General features: G+C 37.4%; 1 protein-coding gene and 1 pseudogene across 8 annotated transcripts in view; both read right to left on the reverse strand.

Moving 5' to 3' along the window:
• Window positions 1-3,531: 3,531 nt before the first annotated feature.
• IQCB1 (IQ motif containing B1) overlaps window positions 3,532-19,519 on the reverse strand; it is a 45,566-nt gene continuing 29,578 nt past the window's right edge. For 7 of the 8 annotated variants that reach the window (XM_019953727.2, XM_070797634.1, XM_019953477.2 and 4 more), the window contains 5 exons: window positions 17,903-18,045; window positions 16,143-16,291; window positions 6,537-6,668; window positions 4,944-5,100; window positions 3,532-4,104 (listed from right to left, as the gene is read on the reverse strand). In XM_019953727.2, coding sequence (XP_019809286.2) covers window positions 3,875-4,104; window positions 4,944-5,100; window positions 6,537-6,668; window positions 16,143-16,291; window positions 17,903-18,045 — 811 coding nt within the window. In that variant the 3' untranslated portion in view covers window positions 3,532-3,874. Of the gene's footprint in view, window positions 4,105-4,943; window positions 5,101-6,532; window positions 6,669-16,142; window positions 16,292-17,902; window positions 18,046-19,519 lie in introns of all 8 variants that reach the window. The other variant, XM_019953625.2, reaches the window with a different exon arrangement.
• Window positions 8,085-14,001, reverse strand: LOC109553769 (pirin pseudogene; annotated as a pseudogene).

Below are 19,519 nucleotides of genomic sequence, written 5' to 3' on the forward strand. Positions count from 1 at the left end.
GCATGCTGCAGTCCATAGGGTCACAAGGAGTCGGACATGACTGAACAACTGAAATGAACTCAACTGAACTGAACAGATGTTGGCAATTTGATCTCTGGTTCCTCTGCCTTTTCTAAATCCAGCTGGTACATCTGGAAGTTCTTGGTTCACATACTGTTGAAGACTACGTTGAAGGATTTTGAGCATTACCTTGCTAGTTTGTGAAATTAGCACAACTGTATGGTAGTCTGAACACTCTTTGGCACTGCCCTTCTTTGTGATTGGAATGAAAACAGACCTTTTCTAGCCCTGTGGCCATTGCTGAGTTTTCCAATTTGGCTGGCATACTGAGTGCAACACTTTAACATCATCTTTTAGGATTTGAAATAGCTCAGCTGGAATTCCATCACCTCCACTAGTTTTGTTTGTAGTAATGCTTTCTAAGGCCCACTTGACTTCACATTCCAGGATATCTGACTCTAGGCAAGTGACCACACAACCATGGTTTTCCGGGTGTTTAAGACCTTTTTTTTTTTTTTTAAAGACCACTTTTGTACAGTTCTTCTGTGTATTCTTGCCACCTCTTTCACTCTCTTCTGCTTCTATTAGGTCCTTAGCATTTCTGTCCTTTATTGTGCCCATCTTTGCATGAAATGTTCCCTTGGTAGCTCTTAATTTTCTTTAAGAGATCTCTAGTCTTTCCCATTCTATTGTTTTCCTCTATTTCTTTGCACTGTTCACTTAATTTCTTCTCTCTCCTTGCTGTTCTTTGGAACTCTTTATTCAGTTGGGTATATCTTTCCCTTTTTCCTTTGCCTTTCACTTTTCTTCTTTTCTCAGCTATTTTAAGGCCTCCTCAGACAACCATTTTGCCTTCTTGCATTTTCTTGGGGATGGTTTTGGCCACCACTTCCTGTACAATGTTACGAACATCTGTCCATAGTTCTTCAGGCATTCTATCAGATCTAATCCCTTGAATTTATTTGTTACGTCCACTGTATAATAATAAGGGATTTGATTTAGGTCATACCTGAATGCCCTAGTGGTTTTCCTTACTTTCTTCAATTTAAGTCTGAATTTCACAATAAGGAGCCAATAAAGTTAGATTGTGACAAATGTTGATGATCAAATAATTGACAGTATCACTTTTTAAAATGTCTTATTTTCCATTTATCTGAGTAATACTGAACTAGTTTTGTTATAGTAAACATAGCAGCGTTTTAAGTCAGAAAGTGAGACAGCCTTAAGTCAGAAATTAAAAGAAAAAAATGAATTATACTGCAGTGTTGCAGGGAGGCTAAGTTAAACTTCAGGAGTTTAGCCGGGTCTGGCTTTTCATTTCCAATGTACTATAGGCTTCAAGTGCCTGTATTTTTTAGCTGCTGTTACCTTGTGCTTATAGTAGGGTCTGAAAAGCTAAGTTTTTTCTATGTTCCTGCTTTACTTCCATCTTCAAGCATCCCTGTTTGCCTTTGCCACAGGGTGGGGTGGGGGAGTGCGGGGAAGGGGTGTCTCTACATGCTTCCCTACCCCAGTGGTTAATACTGCTGCTTATTGCTTGGTGCTAGGCTAGTTGTTGAGACTTGGGTGGTCTTCCTAAATTTTAGGCCAAGTTTCTTCTTCCTGGGGTTGGAGATAGGGCTTTCTTATGCCATGGTAGTCAAACTGCTTCATATCTGTGGTTGATTTTTAGCAGGAGTTTGCTCCTTTTCATTAGCTTACCAGATATCTGCTTTGTGTGGATGTAGGATTTCTGGGCCCAATGTCATTTTCTGCCTCCCTCCCAGAAGATAGGGTTTTTATTTCCATACTTCCCTTAGTAACACTGGACTCACCTGTATCATGGTAGACTATTTCCTATCACCCCGTCCCCAGCACAGATAGCTAGGTTTTCTGTTTCTTCCTTAGATGCAATGGAATTTTGTCTGAGCCTTAGATGTAAGAGGGCTTGCTGCCCCTGCTTTAGCAGCCTAAGACCTTTAAGAAAAGGGTCTGGGAAAGCAGGTGAGGCTTTGGGCATGTCACCCAGTAGCAGCCTGTCATCTCCTGTTTGCCTATGACACAAAGGTATCTCTTCAGGTCTCCTGCCCTGCTCCCAAACTTTCTTGTATTTGGTAGAGCTCTAACTTCTAAAGTTCCTAGATATTCTGACATGCAACTCATACTTCACCTTTAAGAATCTGTTAAAATTTTAGTTTTGTCCAGCCACTTTTGTCTCTTGTGCTCTCAAAGATAAAATGGTTTATTTCATAGATACTGAGTCCCATTGATTTATCTTGAGGCCTCAACTATCTGATAGGCTCAAGAAAAATGATTTTCATAGATTACTTTGCAATTTTTTGTTGTTAAGATGGAAGAAATGTTCTCATGGAACTTTTTATATTCTAAGTGAAATCAGAACTCTCATCTGCTTATTGTTACAAATGAATTTTACTCATTTTCTAAATTATGAATAAAAGTTACATTAGATTTTTGACTAGAATTTTACTAAACTTCAGAGGGATTTACATTATAGTACTGGTATTTCTACTCATTTATAGAAAAAGCACACTCCAGGTTCCTTATGATATGGAGTCAATGATTTAATTGATTTTAACGTAAATTCTGTATTATCAAAACACAAATAGAGGTGGCTTTTGGTATTAAAACACAGAGATAATAGCAAAATTTAAAATTATTAGGCTAGAACCTAATAATCATGTAGACATTAAGAATCATAGCAGAAATTAAACACTATTTTAGTTTTGAGACTCCTAGGAGACAAGACCAAAGTGGAAATAGTAAGTTATATTGTTCTCTTAGTTTAATAGAAAGAATGCAGTTTTATTAGCAGAAATTTTTCTGGCATTGAATCCCAAATGGACTTTTTAAATGTAGTTACTTTTAGAAATTACATTTAAATGTAGTTACTTTTAGAAATGGCTTCCCTGGTGGCTCAGAGGATAAAGCATCTGCCTGCAATGCAGGAGACCCGGGTTGGATCCCTGGGTTGGGAAGATCCCCTGGAGAAGGAAATGGCAACCCACTCCAGTATTCTTGCCTAGAGAATCCCATGGACAGAGGAGCCTGGCGTGCTACAGTCCATGGGGTCACAAAGAGTCAGACACGACTGAGAGACTTCACATACACTTTTAGAAATAAGAAGAAAGAAGCTGAATTCAAACACTGGTAGAAAATAGTTAATTGTTTTCCTATTGACCATTTCTTTCTCTCAGCTTAATAAATTCCAAGAGTACGTTTCCTGTGAGTGCATGCACATTTGCTAAGTCATGTCTGCTTCTTTGAGATCCCATGGACTACAGCCCTCTAAGCTCCTCTGTTAATGGGATTTTCCAGGCAAGAAAAGTGGAGTGGGTTGCCATTTCCTCCTCTAGGGGATCTTCCTGACCCAGGGATTGAACCTGTGCCTCCAGTGTCTCCTATATTGCAGGCAGATTCTTTACCACTGCACTATCTGCAGATTCTTTACCACTGCACTATCTGGGAAGCCTATTTAATAGAAAAATCAATAAATGTGAAAAGTTGAAGTAAACCTGACAAGTTTTTCAGAACAATTGTTGAAAATATTTATTGAGAAAACACCTTTAGTTGGAAAAAACAGAAACAAAAAAAGAAATATCACATTTCAAATATATATTAATAACAGAATACAATGCTGAGTTTAGTTTCATAATAAAAGCCATACCAATTTGTATGTGTGACCAAGGATGGAGGTGTGGAAAAAGAATTGAAATTGAGGTAGAAAATAACTCTTTGCCTATTTCCTTCAAGTCCTGTTTGAGAAGAACCTCTGGAAAGCCATGAGTTGAGGATAACACTAGTCTACTAGCATGTAAGAGGTAGAACCAATATAATCTCTTTAAATATAGATATATCATTCCTCCAGGTAACTCTTTTAAGGTGGTTTTGTTCCACCAATGAATAAAGTTCCTAATTCTACACTAAGTTCATCCTTTGGGATGTCAATATCATCTCCTGCTTCTTCCCCAAGCTTCTTCCACCAGGGTGCTTGTATATGTTTCAGGGTGGTAAGATGGGCCTGCTTGGCTTTGGCTGCCACAGGCCTGGATCTACTCAGGAAGAGTTCAGGATCTTTTCCTTCTGCCTCCTTCAGACTTGGTGCTTCTGTAGTAACAAAAAATGTAACAGGTGAGTGGAAGAGTTCTGTACCAAACAAAGGGAAACTCAGAAACTGCAGAGCTGGAACTCTACAACAGCAGCAGAAACTAGATTCTAACTCTGAGTCTATTCTTGCCAGCTGTAGTTGGCATGTGACTATTCACAAGATGTAGCCCATCCTTCTGTGTTTATAGGGAAAGAATAAAGAGGTAGATTTTTTTAGATGGTTTATTTAATAAGAGTAGGAACTTAAAAACAAATAGCAGAATTCTTACAGATGAGAGGCTCAGTTCTAGACACCCATCCATTCAAAAATACAGAATTTACAAGTAAATGGCACTGAACAGAGGATCCTGACCCTTTCTGCTCCACAAGTAATAAAAGTGTTTCAGAACTTGTCTGAAACACTGGCTTCATGGATGGGATCTCTCATTTAATGCACCAGCAGTTGTGAGAAGCAGGTGAATTAATTTTTGTGAAAACAATTCATTAAAAATATAAAATGGCACCATAAAATACTGTCATTATCTACTTTTAAAGTAGGCTTAAGAAGCTTTTCTTACTCTATAACAGAGTCTGGCTAGTAGGGCTCAGCATCTTTGAAATTAATAACTTTGTCTGAGTTGGTACATATGAATGATAGAAAGGCTGAGGGGAAGCAGTCAGGAAGGTTACGGGATATGCATCAGTTGAAAACATTGTGTGCTGATATGATCCAGAAGTAGAAATATAGGAAATGGGCTAATAGACCACTAAATGCTACTTTCCTTCTGAAGATTATGGCTGTCACCAAAATCTTGCATAGGGTGTTCCTTTTAGGAAACAAAAATGGAATGAGCACATACTCATCAACTGTTCAATGTTGGTGCTGATCTGAGCCATCAGTGCCTCCCTGTGCTGTTGAGATCTCTCTTCTAGAGCCCTGCCCATGAAGTAGCGTTGCAGTCGTTCTTGTGCTTGGGAATGGAGCTCCCTGCTGGTCACATCTGATATCTGAGAGCCCTGGGAACAAAGGACAGAAGAAAATTGTCACACAAAGGACACATGTATCAAAGTATGTTTCACTTTCAGTAGTTGCTGCATGTGGGTTCAGTTAAAAGCAGATTTCATTGAACATGCAAGTGGGCAAGATTCTTTTTGATATACTCCTACACCTCACTTCTTCACATAGTGTAATATTCTGGGAGAAGAGGTAAGATTGAGGAATCACAGTGACAATTACAAATAGTTTGGTAAAGACACTGGCCTGGAGGAGTAACAGGACCAATCCCTTTGTTCTGAACCCCACCTGAGAAACTTTTGCCTTACTTCTTATCTTACTCCTTCTCTCAAACTTACCTAAGCCATAATATAGCTTCTAATTTCACAGAACAAGGGACAGAATCATTCAAAGGATCATATTCTTCTGGCTAGTTAGCTACTTTAAAGGGAACTGACCTAATTATTAATATTTAGAACACGGATGACATAGCCTCAACACTGAAACTGATAAAGTTTCTAACACTACAGTTTTCTCAGGTATTCCAGTTCCTGGATCATGGATGCTGCCTTGTTCTAACCAACATCTTACTTGTCAGGCACAGAGTAACAGCTGTACTAGAGCATGGCTAAAGCAGTAGTTCTTTTTTAAATAGAAGAATGCATCAGAATCATGCACAGTGCATTAATAAAAAATAGAGATTAAAGCCCTAAACAATAAGGGCTAAAATTACAAAACTCTTAGAAGACAAGATAGAGGAAAAGCTTTATGATATTAGATTTGGCAATGATTTCTTTAATATGACACTGTGAAGGTATAGACAACAACAAAAATTAGACAAATTGTACTTCATCAAAATGAAAAAGTTTTGTGCATCAAAGGACACTATCAATAGAGTAAAAAGGCAGCCCACAGAATGGAAGAAAATATCTGCAAATCATATATCTGATAAGGAATTAATATCCAGAATATACAGAGAATTCCTAAAACTCAACACTAAAAAAAAAAAAACAAAAAAAAAACCTGATTAAAAATGGGTAAAGGACTTCAATGGAAATTTCTCTAAAAAAGGATATACAAATAAGCAATAAACACAAAAGAGATGTTAAAAATCACTAATTATTAGAGAATGTAAATAAACCCAAATCACAATACCACTTCACGTTCATTAGGATGTGAAAATAATTAATGTTGATAAGGATGTACCAACAGTCTTGCTGATGCAGTATGGAAAACCACTAAGTTGAAGTGAAGTGTCCTTTACTATTGACTTTACCTTTATGGTCCACGCAATTATAAGACTCCAAAGCCATAGTAAAGTCAAGGTAATGCCATGGTAAGGCTACAATAAAGCCATTACATTACCTTATGCCAATAATAAATGTACACATACAACTGAGACGCTTATTTGTTGGTGAGTATCACACACTGCAAAAATGTAACACAAAAGCCTACACACTGGATGTCTTCTGATATAGTCATCCACTTGTTGTTTCAGTTCAATTCTGCGTGCATCAGTGAGTTCTCTGAGTCCAGGCCAAGGAGCAAATAGCTTCTTTTTCTTACGGCATTTTGCTAGGAATTTAAGAGTCTGGGGGGGCAGAAAAAAAAACAAAAACTTGTGATTTTTCTTCCCTGACTGATAGAACTATTTTCTTTCTACAACAATATATAGTAGGGACAACACTGTAATAGTTGTTAACTCACAGTGTGTATAGAGGGAGAGATGACAGATGTGACAGAGGACAATAACTTTTTAATCTTTTGTAGTGTTTTAATATTTTATAAGGATATATTCATGTATTATTTTTACAGAAGGCAATAAACAGAAATAAACAGGGAACCAGCTCTGAGTTCTAGTCTAAGTTCTAGTCCCTTATAAACCTGTTTGATTTTGGGCAAGTCACTCAATCTCCATAAGACAGGTTCTATGTCTACAGAAAACAAGGACCCCCAATTCTACTTAGCCAAAAGATAGTAAAGATCAAGGAGACACTGTATTAGAAAAAGTTTGGTAAACAAATGTGCTTCCTTTTGTTCTTCAGAATGAACTCCAGATAAGAAATCTTGTAACAGGCAAGATTTGGAGACAAATTATTTTGTCCAATTTTTTTCACTCTTCTCCTTTGTTCTACGTTCACATTATTAAAGGCAAAAGTTGGAAAACGATGGCCCACAGATCAAATCCAGCTGCTATCTGTTTTTGAGTAGGTGGAGAAGAATGATTTTTTTACATTTTGAAAGTGAAGTGCAAGTGTTAGTTGCTCAGTTGTGTCCGATTCTTTGCGATCCCATAGACTGTAGCCTGCCAGGCTCCTCTGTCCATGGAATTCTCCAGGCAAGAATACTGGAATGGGTACCTATTCCCTTCTCCAGGGGATCTTTCTGACCCAGGGATCGAACCAAGGTCGCCTGCACTGCAGGCAGATTCTTTACTGTTTGAGTCACCAGAGAAGCCCTTTTACATTTTATATGATTATGAAGTTCAAAAGGAAAAGAATTATTTTATGACATGTGAAAATTAAGGGAAATTCAGTGTCTACAAATGTTTACTGAAACACAATCATGCTCATTTGTTTCCATCCTGTCAATTTCTTTTGTGCTTCAACTATAGAGCTGAAGAGCTGCAAGAAAACTGCATGACCTGCAACCTAATATATTTTACAATTTGATGTTTTCCAAAAATTTGTTGATGTAACTCTATTGTTTAAAGTATCAGTTATAGAAGAACTGTTAAAAATTTACAGCTCTCTGCCCAGTTATCCTGTCCTCTCTGCTCAAAGACATCAACTTTAGTTTTTGTTTTTTTTTTAAACTTTACAATATTGTATTGGTTCTGCCATATATCGAAATGAATCCACCACAGGCATACATGTGTTCCCCATCCTGAACCCTCCTCCTTCCTCCCTCCCCATACCATCCCTCTGGGTCGTCCCAGTGCACCAGCCCCAAGCATCCAGTATTGTGCATCGAATCTGGACTGGCGATTCGTTTCATATATATTATACATATTTCAATGGCATTCTCCCAAATCATCCCACCCTCTCCCTCTCCCACAGAGTCCAAAAGACTGTTCTATACATCAGTGTCTCTTTTGCTGTCTCATATACAGGGTTATCGTTACCATCTTTCTAAATTCCACATATATGTGTTAGTATACTGTATTGGTGTTTTTCTTTCTGGCTTACTTCACTCTGTATAATCGGCTCCAGTTTCATCCACCTCATTAGAACTGATTCAAATGTATTCTTTTTAATGGCTGAGTAATACTCCATTGTGTATATGTACCACAGCTTTCTTATCCATTCGTCTGCTGATGGACATCTAGGTTGCTTCCATGTCCTGGCTATTATAAACAGTGCTGCGATGAACATTGGGGTACACGTATCTCTTTCAATTCTGGTTCCTCGGTGTGTATGCCCAGCAGTGGGATTGCTGGGTCATAAGGCAGTTCTATTTCCAGTTTTTTAAGGAATCTCCACACTGTTCTCCATAGTGGCTGTACTAGTTTGCATTCCCACCAACAGTGTAAGAGGGTTCCCTTTTCTCCACATCCTCTCCAGCATTTATTACTTGTAGACTTTTGGATTGCAGCCATTCTGACTGGCGTGAAATGGTACCTCATAGTGGTTTTGATTTGCATTTCTCTGATAATGAGTGATGTTGAGCATCTTTTCATGTGTTTGTTAGCCATCTGTATGTCTTTGGAGAAATGTCTATTTAGTTCTTTGGCCCATTTTTTGATTGGGTCATTTATTTTTCTGGAATTGAGCTGTAGGAGTTGCTTGTATATATTTATTTTTTTTAATTTTATTTATTTTTTTACTTTTAATAATTTTTCTTAAAATTTATCCTGAACCCTCCTCCCTCCTTCCTCCGCATACCATCCCTCTGGGTCGTCCCAGTGCACCAGCCCCAAGCATCCAGCATCGTGCATTGAACCTGGACTGGCATCTCGTTTCATACATGACATTTCACATGTTTCAATGCTTGTATATTTCTGAGATTAGTTGTTTGTCAGTTGCTTCATTGGCTATTATTTTCTCTCATTCTGAAGGCTGTCTTTTCACCTTGCTTATAGTTTCCTTTGTTGTGCAGAAGCTTTTAAGTTTAATTAGGTCCCATTTGTTTATTTTTGCTTTTATTTCCAATATTCTGGGAGGTGGGTCATAGAGGATCCTGCTGTGATGTATGTCAGAGAGTGTTTTGCCTATGTTCTCCTCTAGGAGTTTTATAGTTTCTGGTCTTACATTTAGATCTTTAATCCATTTTGAGTTAATTTTTGTGTACAGTGTTAGAAAGTGTTTTAGTTTCATTCTTTTACAAGTGGTTGACCAGTTTTCCCAGCACCACTTGTTAAAGAAATTGTCTTTTCTCCATTGTATATTCTTGCCTCTTTGTCAAAGATAAGGTGTCCATATGTGTGTTGACTTATCTCTGGGCTTTCTATTTTGTTCCATTGATCTATATTTCTGTCTTTGTGCCAGTACCATACTGTCTTGATGACTGCGGCTTTGTAGTAGAGCCTGAAGTCAGGCAGGGTGATTCCTCCAGTTCCATTCTTCTTTCTCAAGATAGCTTTGGCTATTCAAGGTTTTTTCTATTTCCATACAAATTGTGAAATTATTTGTTCTAGCTCTGTTAGGAATACCGTTGGTAGCTTGATAGGGATTGCACTGAATCTATACATTGTTTTGGGTAGTATACTCATTTTCACTATACTGATTCTTCCAATCCATGAACATGGTATATTTCTCCATCTGTTAGTGTCCTCTTTGATTTCTTTCACCAGTGTTTTATAGTTTTTCATATATAGGTCTTTAGTGTCTGTAGGTAGATATATTCCTAAGTATTTTATTCTTTTTGTTGCAATGGTGAATGGAATTGTTTCCTTAATTTCTCTTTCTGTTTTCTCATTATTAGTGTATAGGAACACAAGGGATTTCTGTGTGTTGATTTTATATCCTGCAACTTTACTATAATCATTAGTTAGTTCTAATAATTTTCTGGTGGAGCCTTTAGGGTTTTCTATGTAGAGGATCATGTCATCTGCAAACAGTGAGAGTTTTACTTCTTTTCCAATTTGGATTCCTTTTATTTCTTTTTCTGCTCTGACTGCTGTGGCCAAAACTATGTTTCAACTTTAGTTCTTTCAGGTTTTTCTTCTGATATTTATTTCTATCTATATTTTTGTGATTTTTTTCAGTAATCGGTATTATCTATTGACTTTCTTATATGAAAGGTAAGGACTTAGCTCTCTTTCACACATACTTTCTATATCTCTAAATATTCAATATTATTAAATCATAATTTTAGTTATGTTAATGTTCAGTGTTTACATTATGCCTGCTGCTAAGTCGCTTCAGTCGTGTCCGACTCTGTGCGACCCCATAGACAGCAGCCCACCAGGCTCCCCCGTCCCTGGGATTCTCCAGGCAAGAACACTGGAGTGGGTTGCCATTTCCTTCTCCAATGCATGAAAGTGAGAAGTGAAAGTGAAGTCGCTCAGTCGTGTCCAACTCTTCGTAACCCCATGGACTGCAGCCTACCAGCCTCCTCCATCCATGGGATTTTCCAGGCAAGAGTACTGGAGTGGGGTGCCATTGCCTTCTCTGACATTATGCCTACATAAAGGCTATTTATTTTATGATCATATAGTATGTGATTACTTTTTTCTTCCTTGCATATTTTAATACATTAGAAAAATAAGGAATGAATAATTCTGTTATTGATTATTTTTATATGTATTTATCACTGATTATATATAACAACTTCTGCCCTAATTGACCATACAGTAAAACATATCAGGCAATCTACCAAATTAATTTTCTTGGATATATATTCTGGAGCTTTTTGACCTGCTCCAATCTGGATCAATCATTCTCTATGCTTGGTGTATAGCTGTCATCCTGATATCCCATCTTGGTGACTCTTCTCATTTTTCCTTTGTGTTTTCTGGATTCCTTTCTTGAGTTATTCCTTTGTTTCAGAGATTTATGATGCATAAATACATCTTTATAGTCTATCTTTATTTTTAACTGATGGTTTGGTTGGATGCAGAATTCTAATTGGAAGTCATTTTCCCTCAAACATGTGTCAGCCTAACTCTAATACCTTTTAGCTTCCAATTATGTTGTTGAAGAGTACTTTTGTTCCCAGTGTATTTCACAGTAATGTGAAATAAATGTGAGTGTATTTCTGTCATTGTATTGGACAGTTGCTCAGTCCTTTTGAACTGAACCACATGGTATTTGGTTTTGGGAAATCAAACTATTTTATTTTCTCTCCTCCAGTTTTTTTTTTCTTCTCTGTTTCACATGTTTGGATATTTGACCTCTTAGACTGGTTCTCTTTTCTTTTTGCCCTGCTCTCTAGATTTCCCAATCCTTCTTTCCTATCCCTTTTATTATATCTTGTATTATTTTTTCTGGCAAATTTTATTATATTTGTTCCCTGTTATACAGCATCTTGATTTTGTTTCATGTATTATTTTCTTTTAGCTCTCTGAGAAAATAATACATTTAAAATGTTTTCTTATGCCTGCAATAGCTGTTTCCACCGAGTAGTATTATTCTGTTTGTTTGGCATTAGCTTTCCTCAGATGTCCAGTGATACTTTCAGCTGTTTAGAAATGCTGAGCAGGAGGGTAGGGTTAATCTACTATGTACTTCTTTTTAGGGCTACGGAACTGGGCTGTTTCATTGGAGCACCTCAAAGTGAGTTTAACTATTCTCTTGGACTGTTCAGATTTCCTCAAGAAAATGTTTTCAACAGGATTTAAGCCAGGGTAACAGCACTGAGAACTGAGAAGTAAAAAGGGGCTGGAGGTTTTCACATCAGTATATAAACTTTCCTTATGTTTTTACTATAGTACTCAAGTCTTCAGCTGTGTTTTCATTCTCCTCTTGAGAGATTTTTCTCCTTTTCTTCTGTTCTTCCCTTTTCTTGATTTTTTTTCCTTGTATTTCCTATCCTTCCTCTGCCTCTTGTTTTTAGTACCAAGTCAGGTTTATGATGCTATGCTGGGAACTCAAAAGTAAAGTTTCCAGAACAGGGGAATTTTTGCCCTTAGATCAGACAAAGTTCACCTTGACATCTCTTTCTCTGTCTCTTCTTCATTCTTTGTTATTTTAGGACTCTCTGAGATTATATCTATCTCCAAATGTTTATTTTTTTCAACTGCCAATGGTTTGTTTCAGTAAGTGCTTTTGCAGTTGGTCTTCAATGGATATGTATACATGGAACTTTTCTTCTATAATCAGGTAGCAAGAATTAGCTATCATTCTGGCTCTAGAGAGGAGATGCAAGCAAACATCACCTTCTTTCTGAGCTTCTTATTTTTTGTAAAAGAACCAATAATTAGGTTTATTTGCTGGTGCCAGGAAATATCTCACATTCATTGCTGTAAAAACCATGTTTATCAGTGTGGAATTCTTTAGAAGCACTGGCAAAGTCAGCTTTGGAAACTGGATGCACTGAATATGAATAGGTGGATCCCACAAATGGAAAATTCTAGAAGGCAGTCAGACCTGCCCTTGTGCTTGTCACTCGTTTCCAATATTTGATTTTCAGGTTTTGGCTCTTTCAAAGTCATTTTCCACATTTCTGAAATCAAGAATGGTCTGAGAAATCTCTACCACTAAAATGGTATGCGTTCTGTAGTTCTTAGTTTCAAACAAACTCAGGCACATGTAAACAGCAAACAGTTATTTTCCCAGCATCTGATTCCCAAGGAGTATAAAACAAGTTTTTAAACTAGGATTGTGAATGATTTATAAAGACCAAATTTCAGATAAACGAATGTAATTATATCTCCCTCACCCATTGCAAGCTGCCATCAGGAATGACAATCTCTTTATTCAAAATATTCTTAGGCTTGGCTCTTTCACAACCATTTTTGAAGTTTTAGTTCTTTTTATCTTCTTTATTTTTTAAAATTGAGGTACAATATTATTGACATACAATATTATATTAATTTCAGGTGTCCAACATAATGTTGATATTTGTGCATATTCAGAAATGGCTGTCACAGTAGGTATAGTTAACATCTGTCGCCATACCAGTTACAGAATTCTTGTGGTAAGAACTTTAAAGATTTACTGTAGTTGTCAATTAAATAGCATTGGCTAATGTCAAGAACTGAACTGACTGGATAAAAAAAAAAATCTCGTCATAGTTTTGATATCTCTGCAGTATATGAGGCTGTGTCCTTTCATGAAGGTCTAAGTTATGTTTGAAAATTAGCAGCACCTCACTGACAATAAATAGAAGATTACAAAAATTTCAAGTCAAGAAAGCATCACATTTTGGATTCTCTAAGGGTAAGTATACTTTTCCATGCTGAACAGCTGGTTCTCTTAATGGCTCCTCAAGAATTAGGATGGAGTGGCTTCTCTCAGGATCTTTATTCTCCACCTGGACACTGTCACCTTCCCGTAACACAGCTGTGTGATGAGGTTCTGTTTTTTGTTGCATATTATCCGTACAGTATACACATTTCCAGATATGGTACAAAGGGAGCTTGTCCATCCTTTAGGAATAGGCTGGGAATGCTTTGCTCCTTTGTCCAATTTGACGTCCAAATATAAGGTTGGTGTGTAGATGTAAATCTTTGACTTGACTCCCAGGGCTTCTCCAGAAATGACAGCAATGGTCACATTATCCTTACTGGGTTTAGGGATTTCACTGCTTTTCAGTTCCTGGTAGCAAGGCTCCAATATCTTCTGTGAGGTCCTCAAATTAACCCAGAGTGGATGGTCATGGACTGGCTCCTCTGAGCAAGGCGTCTCCTCATACACAATGCCCCAGCCTGAGATCATCCAGTACAGGCCTCCTGAGTTCAACTGACCAACATGTCCATGGCAGTCTTCCTGGGCTATGCTACACCCTCCTTTCAGGAGGTAAGATATTGTTTCAAAACCTCAGTGCGGGTGATCAAGAAATCCGCCTGGCCTGCTGCTGCTAAGTCGCTTCAGTCGTGTCCAACTCTGTGCGACCCCACAGACGGCAGCCCACCAGGCTCCCCCGTCCCTGGGGTTCTCCAGGCAAGAACACTGGAGTGGGTTGCCATTGCCTTCTCCACCTGGTCTACTACCTTTAAATTCATCAAACAGTAAAAATGGAGCCAGATTTTAAAACTCAGGTCTGCCAATACTCCTGCAGACCCATGCTTCAACCCCTCTGACTGCTCCTGGCTGAGCACTAACAGGGTAACTTTAGAGGACACAATGTTGAAGGATAAAAAGAGAGCATTTGTAGGCTTAGCAGATCACAGTGCTCGGCAAAAGAAAAGTTGTCTGCCATTTGCACCAAATTGCAGAGGACCAGTTAAGCATCTCTGGCCATCTCTCTCAGAGACTCTCCTGGGAGTCTAAAGCCAGCCAAGGAGGGCAGTGTTCTGCTAATTGACCACCAGCACAGACCCTGCTTGGTCCTATTGATGCCTGGTACTCCCATGCTCTTGGGGGCCCCCTTTGAGTTTCTTAAGAGATGTAAAAGCAAGAAAAGAAAATCCTGGAGCATTAAAAGGGTAAAGGCAGCTAATTCTTCAAATTTAATTCCAATACTATACTACTACAGAAAACCCTAAGTTGTCTACATGAGTCAGGATGTGTAATTTGAAATTAGTTGGTTTACACAGGGTAAAAGGTAAAAAGAGGTGAAGTTAGTATTTTGCATGTACTGAGTTACATAAGCATAACTCAATATAAGTAAAATATTAGCATTTCAACATGTAATCAAAATAAAAAAATTGGGACTTCCCTAGTAGTCCAGTGGTTAAGACTCTGCACTTCTGCTGCACCACTGCAGTGGGCATGGGTTTGATCCTTGGTCAGGGAACTAAGATCCCATATGACAAGCAGCACAGGGGGGGAAAAAAAAAAAAAGGAGGTAGTCATGAGGTGAAGGTATTAGAAAGGATCCAGAGGTTCCTCCTTTCACCATCAGTCTCTAACACTAGTGCTGTGCTATGCTTAGTCGCTCAGTTGTGTCCAACTCTTTGTGATCCCATGGACTGTAGCCTGCAAGGTTCCTCTGTCCATGGAGATTCTCCAAGCAAGAATACTGGAGTGGGTTGCCATGCCCTCCTCCAGGGCTAACACTGGTATCTATGGGTTAATCCTTAGACGGCCTTGCTTAGCAGAAGGTAAACAGCATGCATGGATGTGATTCAGTGACAGAACAGGACCATCTGTTGCAGACTTGGCCTGAATGAGAAAGATGAAGGCAGCAGACTCTTTCTCTTTCTCCTAGAGTACAGTATGACTCTGTTTTTTGAATGGTTTGAAAAAGACTTTGTAAAAGCTTAACCAGAGAAATCAACAAAGAGATTGTTTAAAATCTATGACTGTGAAAAACTGAAACTGATCTAAAATTTTACAATAAGGGGTTATAAATCTAAATGCTTTGACTGAAATCCTAATATGAACATTAACCATGTGTAAGTAAATAACTACATATTAGGAAAACTAGATATTAAGTGAAATAGAGTTGTGCTATAAAATATTACTATGCTCCAGATAAACCCCAGGAAAATCACTGAAGAACGCCATTCTATAATTCAAGAATTATAATGATCCTATTATACCTAATATATTATCTATACATTGAAAACATCCAATATGATATGCTGCACTTAAACAGGACTTTACAATTGACAAAATACTTTCCCATATATTAGGTCATCTGATCCACAGAACAACTGAGTGAAAAACACAGGGTAGACATTCATTCATGTATCAAGCATATGGGAGAAGTTGACAATAAATAAGACTTAGTGACTTATCCTTGAGAGACTCATAGTTCAAGTAAAAACAAAAAAAATTAACAAATAACAAACTGAATTTTGGTAAATGATGCACAAGGTTCTATCAAATTAATAAGGACTGAATATCTAAATCATTTTGGCCCTAAGGAGGTTCTGACAGAGGAAGAAACAAAGGCTTAGAAAAAGCTAAGTTAAAAGACTTAACCAAGACTTTACAGCAGGTAAACAGCAAAAGTCAAGTCTGAACCCATGTCTCTGCCTACTAATCCAGTGCTCTTTTTACTACATCAGACTTACTGCTCTCTGAAGTATGACAGCCGCTTTATATTCTGTAAGAGATGGCCTCTGTTGGCGAAAATTTTTCCTTTCCCTGTACCCTTTCCAATGTTTCTGGATAATCAATGCTGATTTCTCTTCTATTTCCCGATTATGTTTTTCCACCTGACCTAAAAAGATGACAGACACTATTACAACATACTCACTTCTATGCTTTCTCAAATTCTAGAATCAGGACAATCAAAGTAACAATCTTGTAGTCCTTTAATTATTTTCAATATGATTTTCCCAATTCTATTACTTTACAAGAGCTCCAAAAGCCTTCTCAGTTTATGCATCTTCTTTAGAAAAAAGACTCACATAATTATTTTGAATCCCAGGAATGAGAAAGGACTAAAAATCCAATAGCAAGAATATTTAGAAAAAAAGAACCATAAGTAAATAGAAAGTCATTCAGTACCACCAAAAGGAAAGGGCACATTGTGCATATACGTTACCTACTCTGCATGGTTCTAAATTTCTCTTTAGTCACTCATTTGGTTCTACAGATAATTTTCTTTTTAGTTTCTAGCAATTGGTCAGCATATATCCTAGGGTTCACAGTAGCTAATTTAATTTTTAAATTAAAAATTTTTAATTTAAAAAAATTTTAATTTTAAAAATTAAAAGGGATATATTTGAGAGATAGTGCCAAAATTCATAGGACTTAGTAGTGAACTACATGTGGAAGGAGGGGAAAAAATTCCAGGATGTCTCACAGATGGTACATTGAGTAGACTGCTGGTGCAATTACCTGAGAGATTAGAAATACAGGAAGTGGAAATCTGTGGGGACAGATAATGACTAGCTTTGGGGATGCTTGTGGCTATCTAAGTAAAGCTAATCAATAAGCACCTGGCTACAGAGCTGAGCTGTCCAATGTAGTAAGCACTAGTCACAAATGGCTACTTAAAGACAAGAGAATAAAATTTAAGGCCCTCAAGTGCACTAGCCACATTTCAAGTCAACAGCTATCTCTATCACTGACACTTTACTGAACAGTGTAGACAAAGAACATTTCATTTTGTAGAAAGTTCTGTTGGGTAGGGCTGATCTAGATCTTAGGAAAAAGGGTGAGGATGCAGACAAGACTTAAGAATGCTAAGCACTCATTTGGTAATTGAAACTACAGTTATGGATGGGATACCCCAGGAAGAGCAATATGAGAATAATGGGGTAAAGAAGGAACCCTGGGAAAGATCTGTATTTAAGGCAAAGGAAGACAAGTAAGAGGCTATTGAGGGATACTAGGAATAAGTAGTAGGAAGGGGAAGAAGAATAAAAAAGGAATCTTGAAATGACTCAGATTTCCCAGGCTACACTTTAATATTAATTTCAGCTTTGTGTGTCAAAGATGGCAAGAAGGTGTCACCAGGTTTATACTGAGGCATGAGTTAAGTTCTGAGAGCAGAATGTAGCAATATTCTAACATCTTACTTAAGTTCAAGGGGTTCTTTCTTTATGTCAAAGACATCTATCTTTAAGCATAAAATTTTATGTTTCACTGATTTATCTGAAAATTAAGAAAAATTAGTGGAGAGATTGCTCATCATCAACTAGTAAGTCTAATCAGAAAAAAATAAGACTTTTTTTTTGACTGAAGAGATTAAGATTTACCTGAAAAAGCTGAAACAGGGGTAAAGGTCCACATTTAAAAATTAACTCATCAGGTAGCTAGGAAATTTGGTTTATCAAAAGCTACCCTATCAATCTTATGCTTATAAACTGATAATGCCACACACCTGGATGAACTATTTCAAGCATATTCAGCCGTATTTCTCGGGAAAGTCTCATGGCTCTCTGCCTTTGAATTTGCAGCTGTAATCTGTGGTCCTCTTCTTCCTTCTGTCTACTTAGCTTCATTAACATCTTTGTTCGTTTAGATCTATGACAGAAACATTAAGTACACATAATTTTCATAATCATATATCTACTCAAGAAGTATATGAAAAAAGGCTTAACCTTGATAGTAATCATATAAGTACAGAGAGCAAAAAAATTTTTAAAGTGTAGTTAGAATATGATGAAATAAGTTTTCATGTGCTGCGTGTACAACATTTCTGAAGAAATATTTGGATATATGCATCAAATTTTTTTCTGGAGAAATATTTAAAATATGTATCAAACACCTTAAAAATCATAACCAATTAATTCCATTTCTAATACTCCTTAAGGAAAAATCTGATACATATGTCAATATTTATGTTCAAGGATTTTCTCCACAGCATTACAATAGTAACAAGTTGAAAACAAACCGTATGTCCTACAATGTTGTTGCTGTTTAGTCGTTAAGTCATAGCCCACCAGGGTCCTCTGTCCATAGGACTTCCCAAACAAGAACACCGAAGTGGGTTGCCATTTCTTACTCCAGGGGATCTTCCTGACCCAGGGATTGAACCTGCATCTCCTGCACTGGCAGGTGGATTCTTTACCATTGAGACACGAGAGAAGCACATATCCTACAACAGTGAGTTATATAAATAAATTCTGGTTCATTCACTGGATGGAATTCTATAAACTATGAAAAAATAAAAATTTCAAAGAAGCATTTAAAGGATTTTGTTCATTTAACTCAATCAACATTTATCTGAGTGACTGCTGCCTATAATCACTGTCCCTAAGGCAAACAAAGAGAGACAGTTATGCCTTTGAGATCAATTTCAAGGGGAAGTTGAAAGGTAGTGGAATATGCCACTTTGGCATAAAGACTGTTTTGAGCTGGGGGCAAAAGAGAATGACGAAGCACAGAAAGAAGTCTTCCCAGAGAGTCTTTTAACTGACTAAAAGCAGAAACATCTGAGAAATGAGGACTGTCACAAACTTTTCCTCCCAAGGTTTGGCCATGAAGATGGAAAGTTATGCTAAGACGAACCTGCACAAATAACACGTATCTTTCATTAGTTAGTTCCCCAACATATTTACTTTCCCCAATATACTTACCTTCCCACAGTTCACTGTCCTTAGAAGCCTAAAAACCTTTTCTTTTCACCTGTCACTTCTCTACAAATTATTCTTTATATATATATACATACATACAATATATATATTATATATATAAAATTAAGCCCAAGTTCTTTTCTTTTTTTTAGGTAAGAAGTGGATTTATTTAGAGAGATACACATTACGTAGACAGAACGCGGTCTGTCTCAAAAGGCTAGAACAACCCTGGGAGAAACACATTCCACTGACAGAGTGTGGGCCATCTCAGAAAGCAAGAACTATATAAACCCCAGTTCTAACCACCCCTTAAGTTATGCATCATGTCAGGTTTCTTCCATGTGATGTGTGCTTCACATGTTAAGAAATTGTTTTTCTTTTGTTAATCTGTTTTTGTTTCTGTCAGTATAGTCTTCATGACT

This window comes from Bos indicus, chromosome 1 (genome assembly GCF_029378745.1).
Source record: "Bos indicus isolate NIAB-ARS_2022 breed Sahiwal x Tharparkar chromosome 1, NIAB-ARS_B.indTharparkar_mat_pri_1.0, whole genome shotgun sequence".
Lineage (NCBI taxonomy): Eukaryota > Metazoa > Chordata > Mammalia > Artiodactyla > Bovidae > Bos > Bos indicus.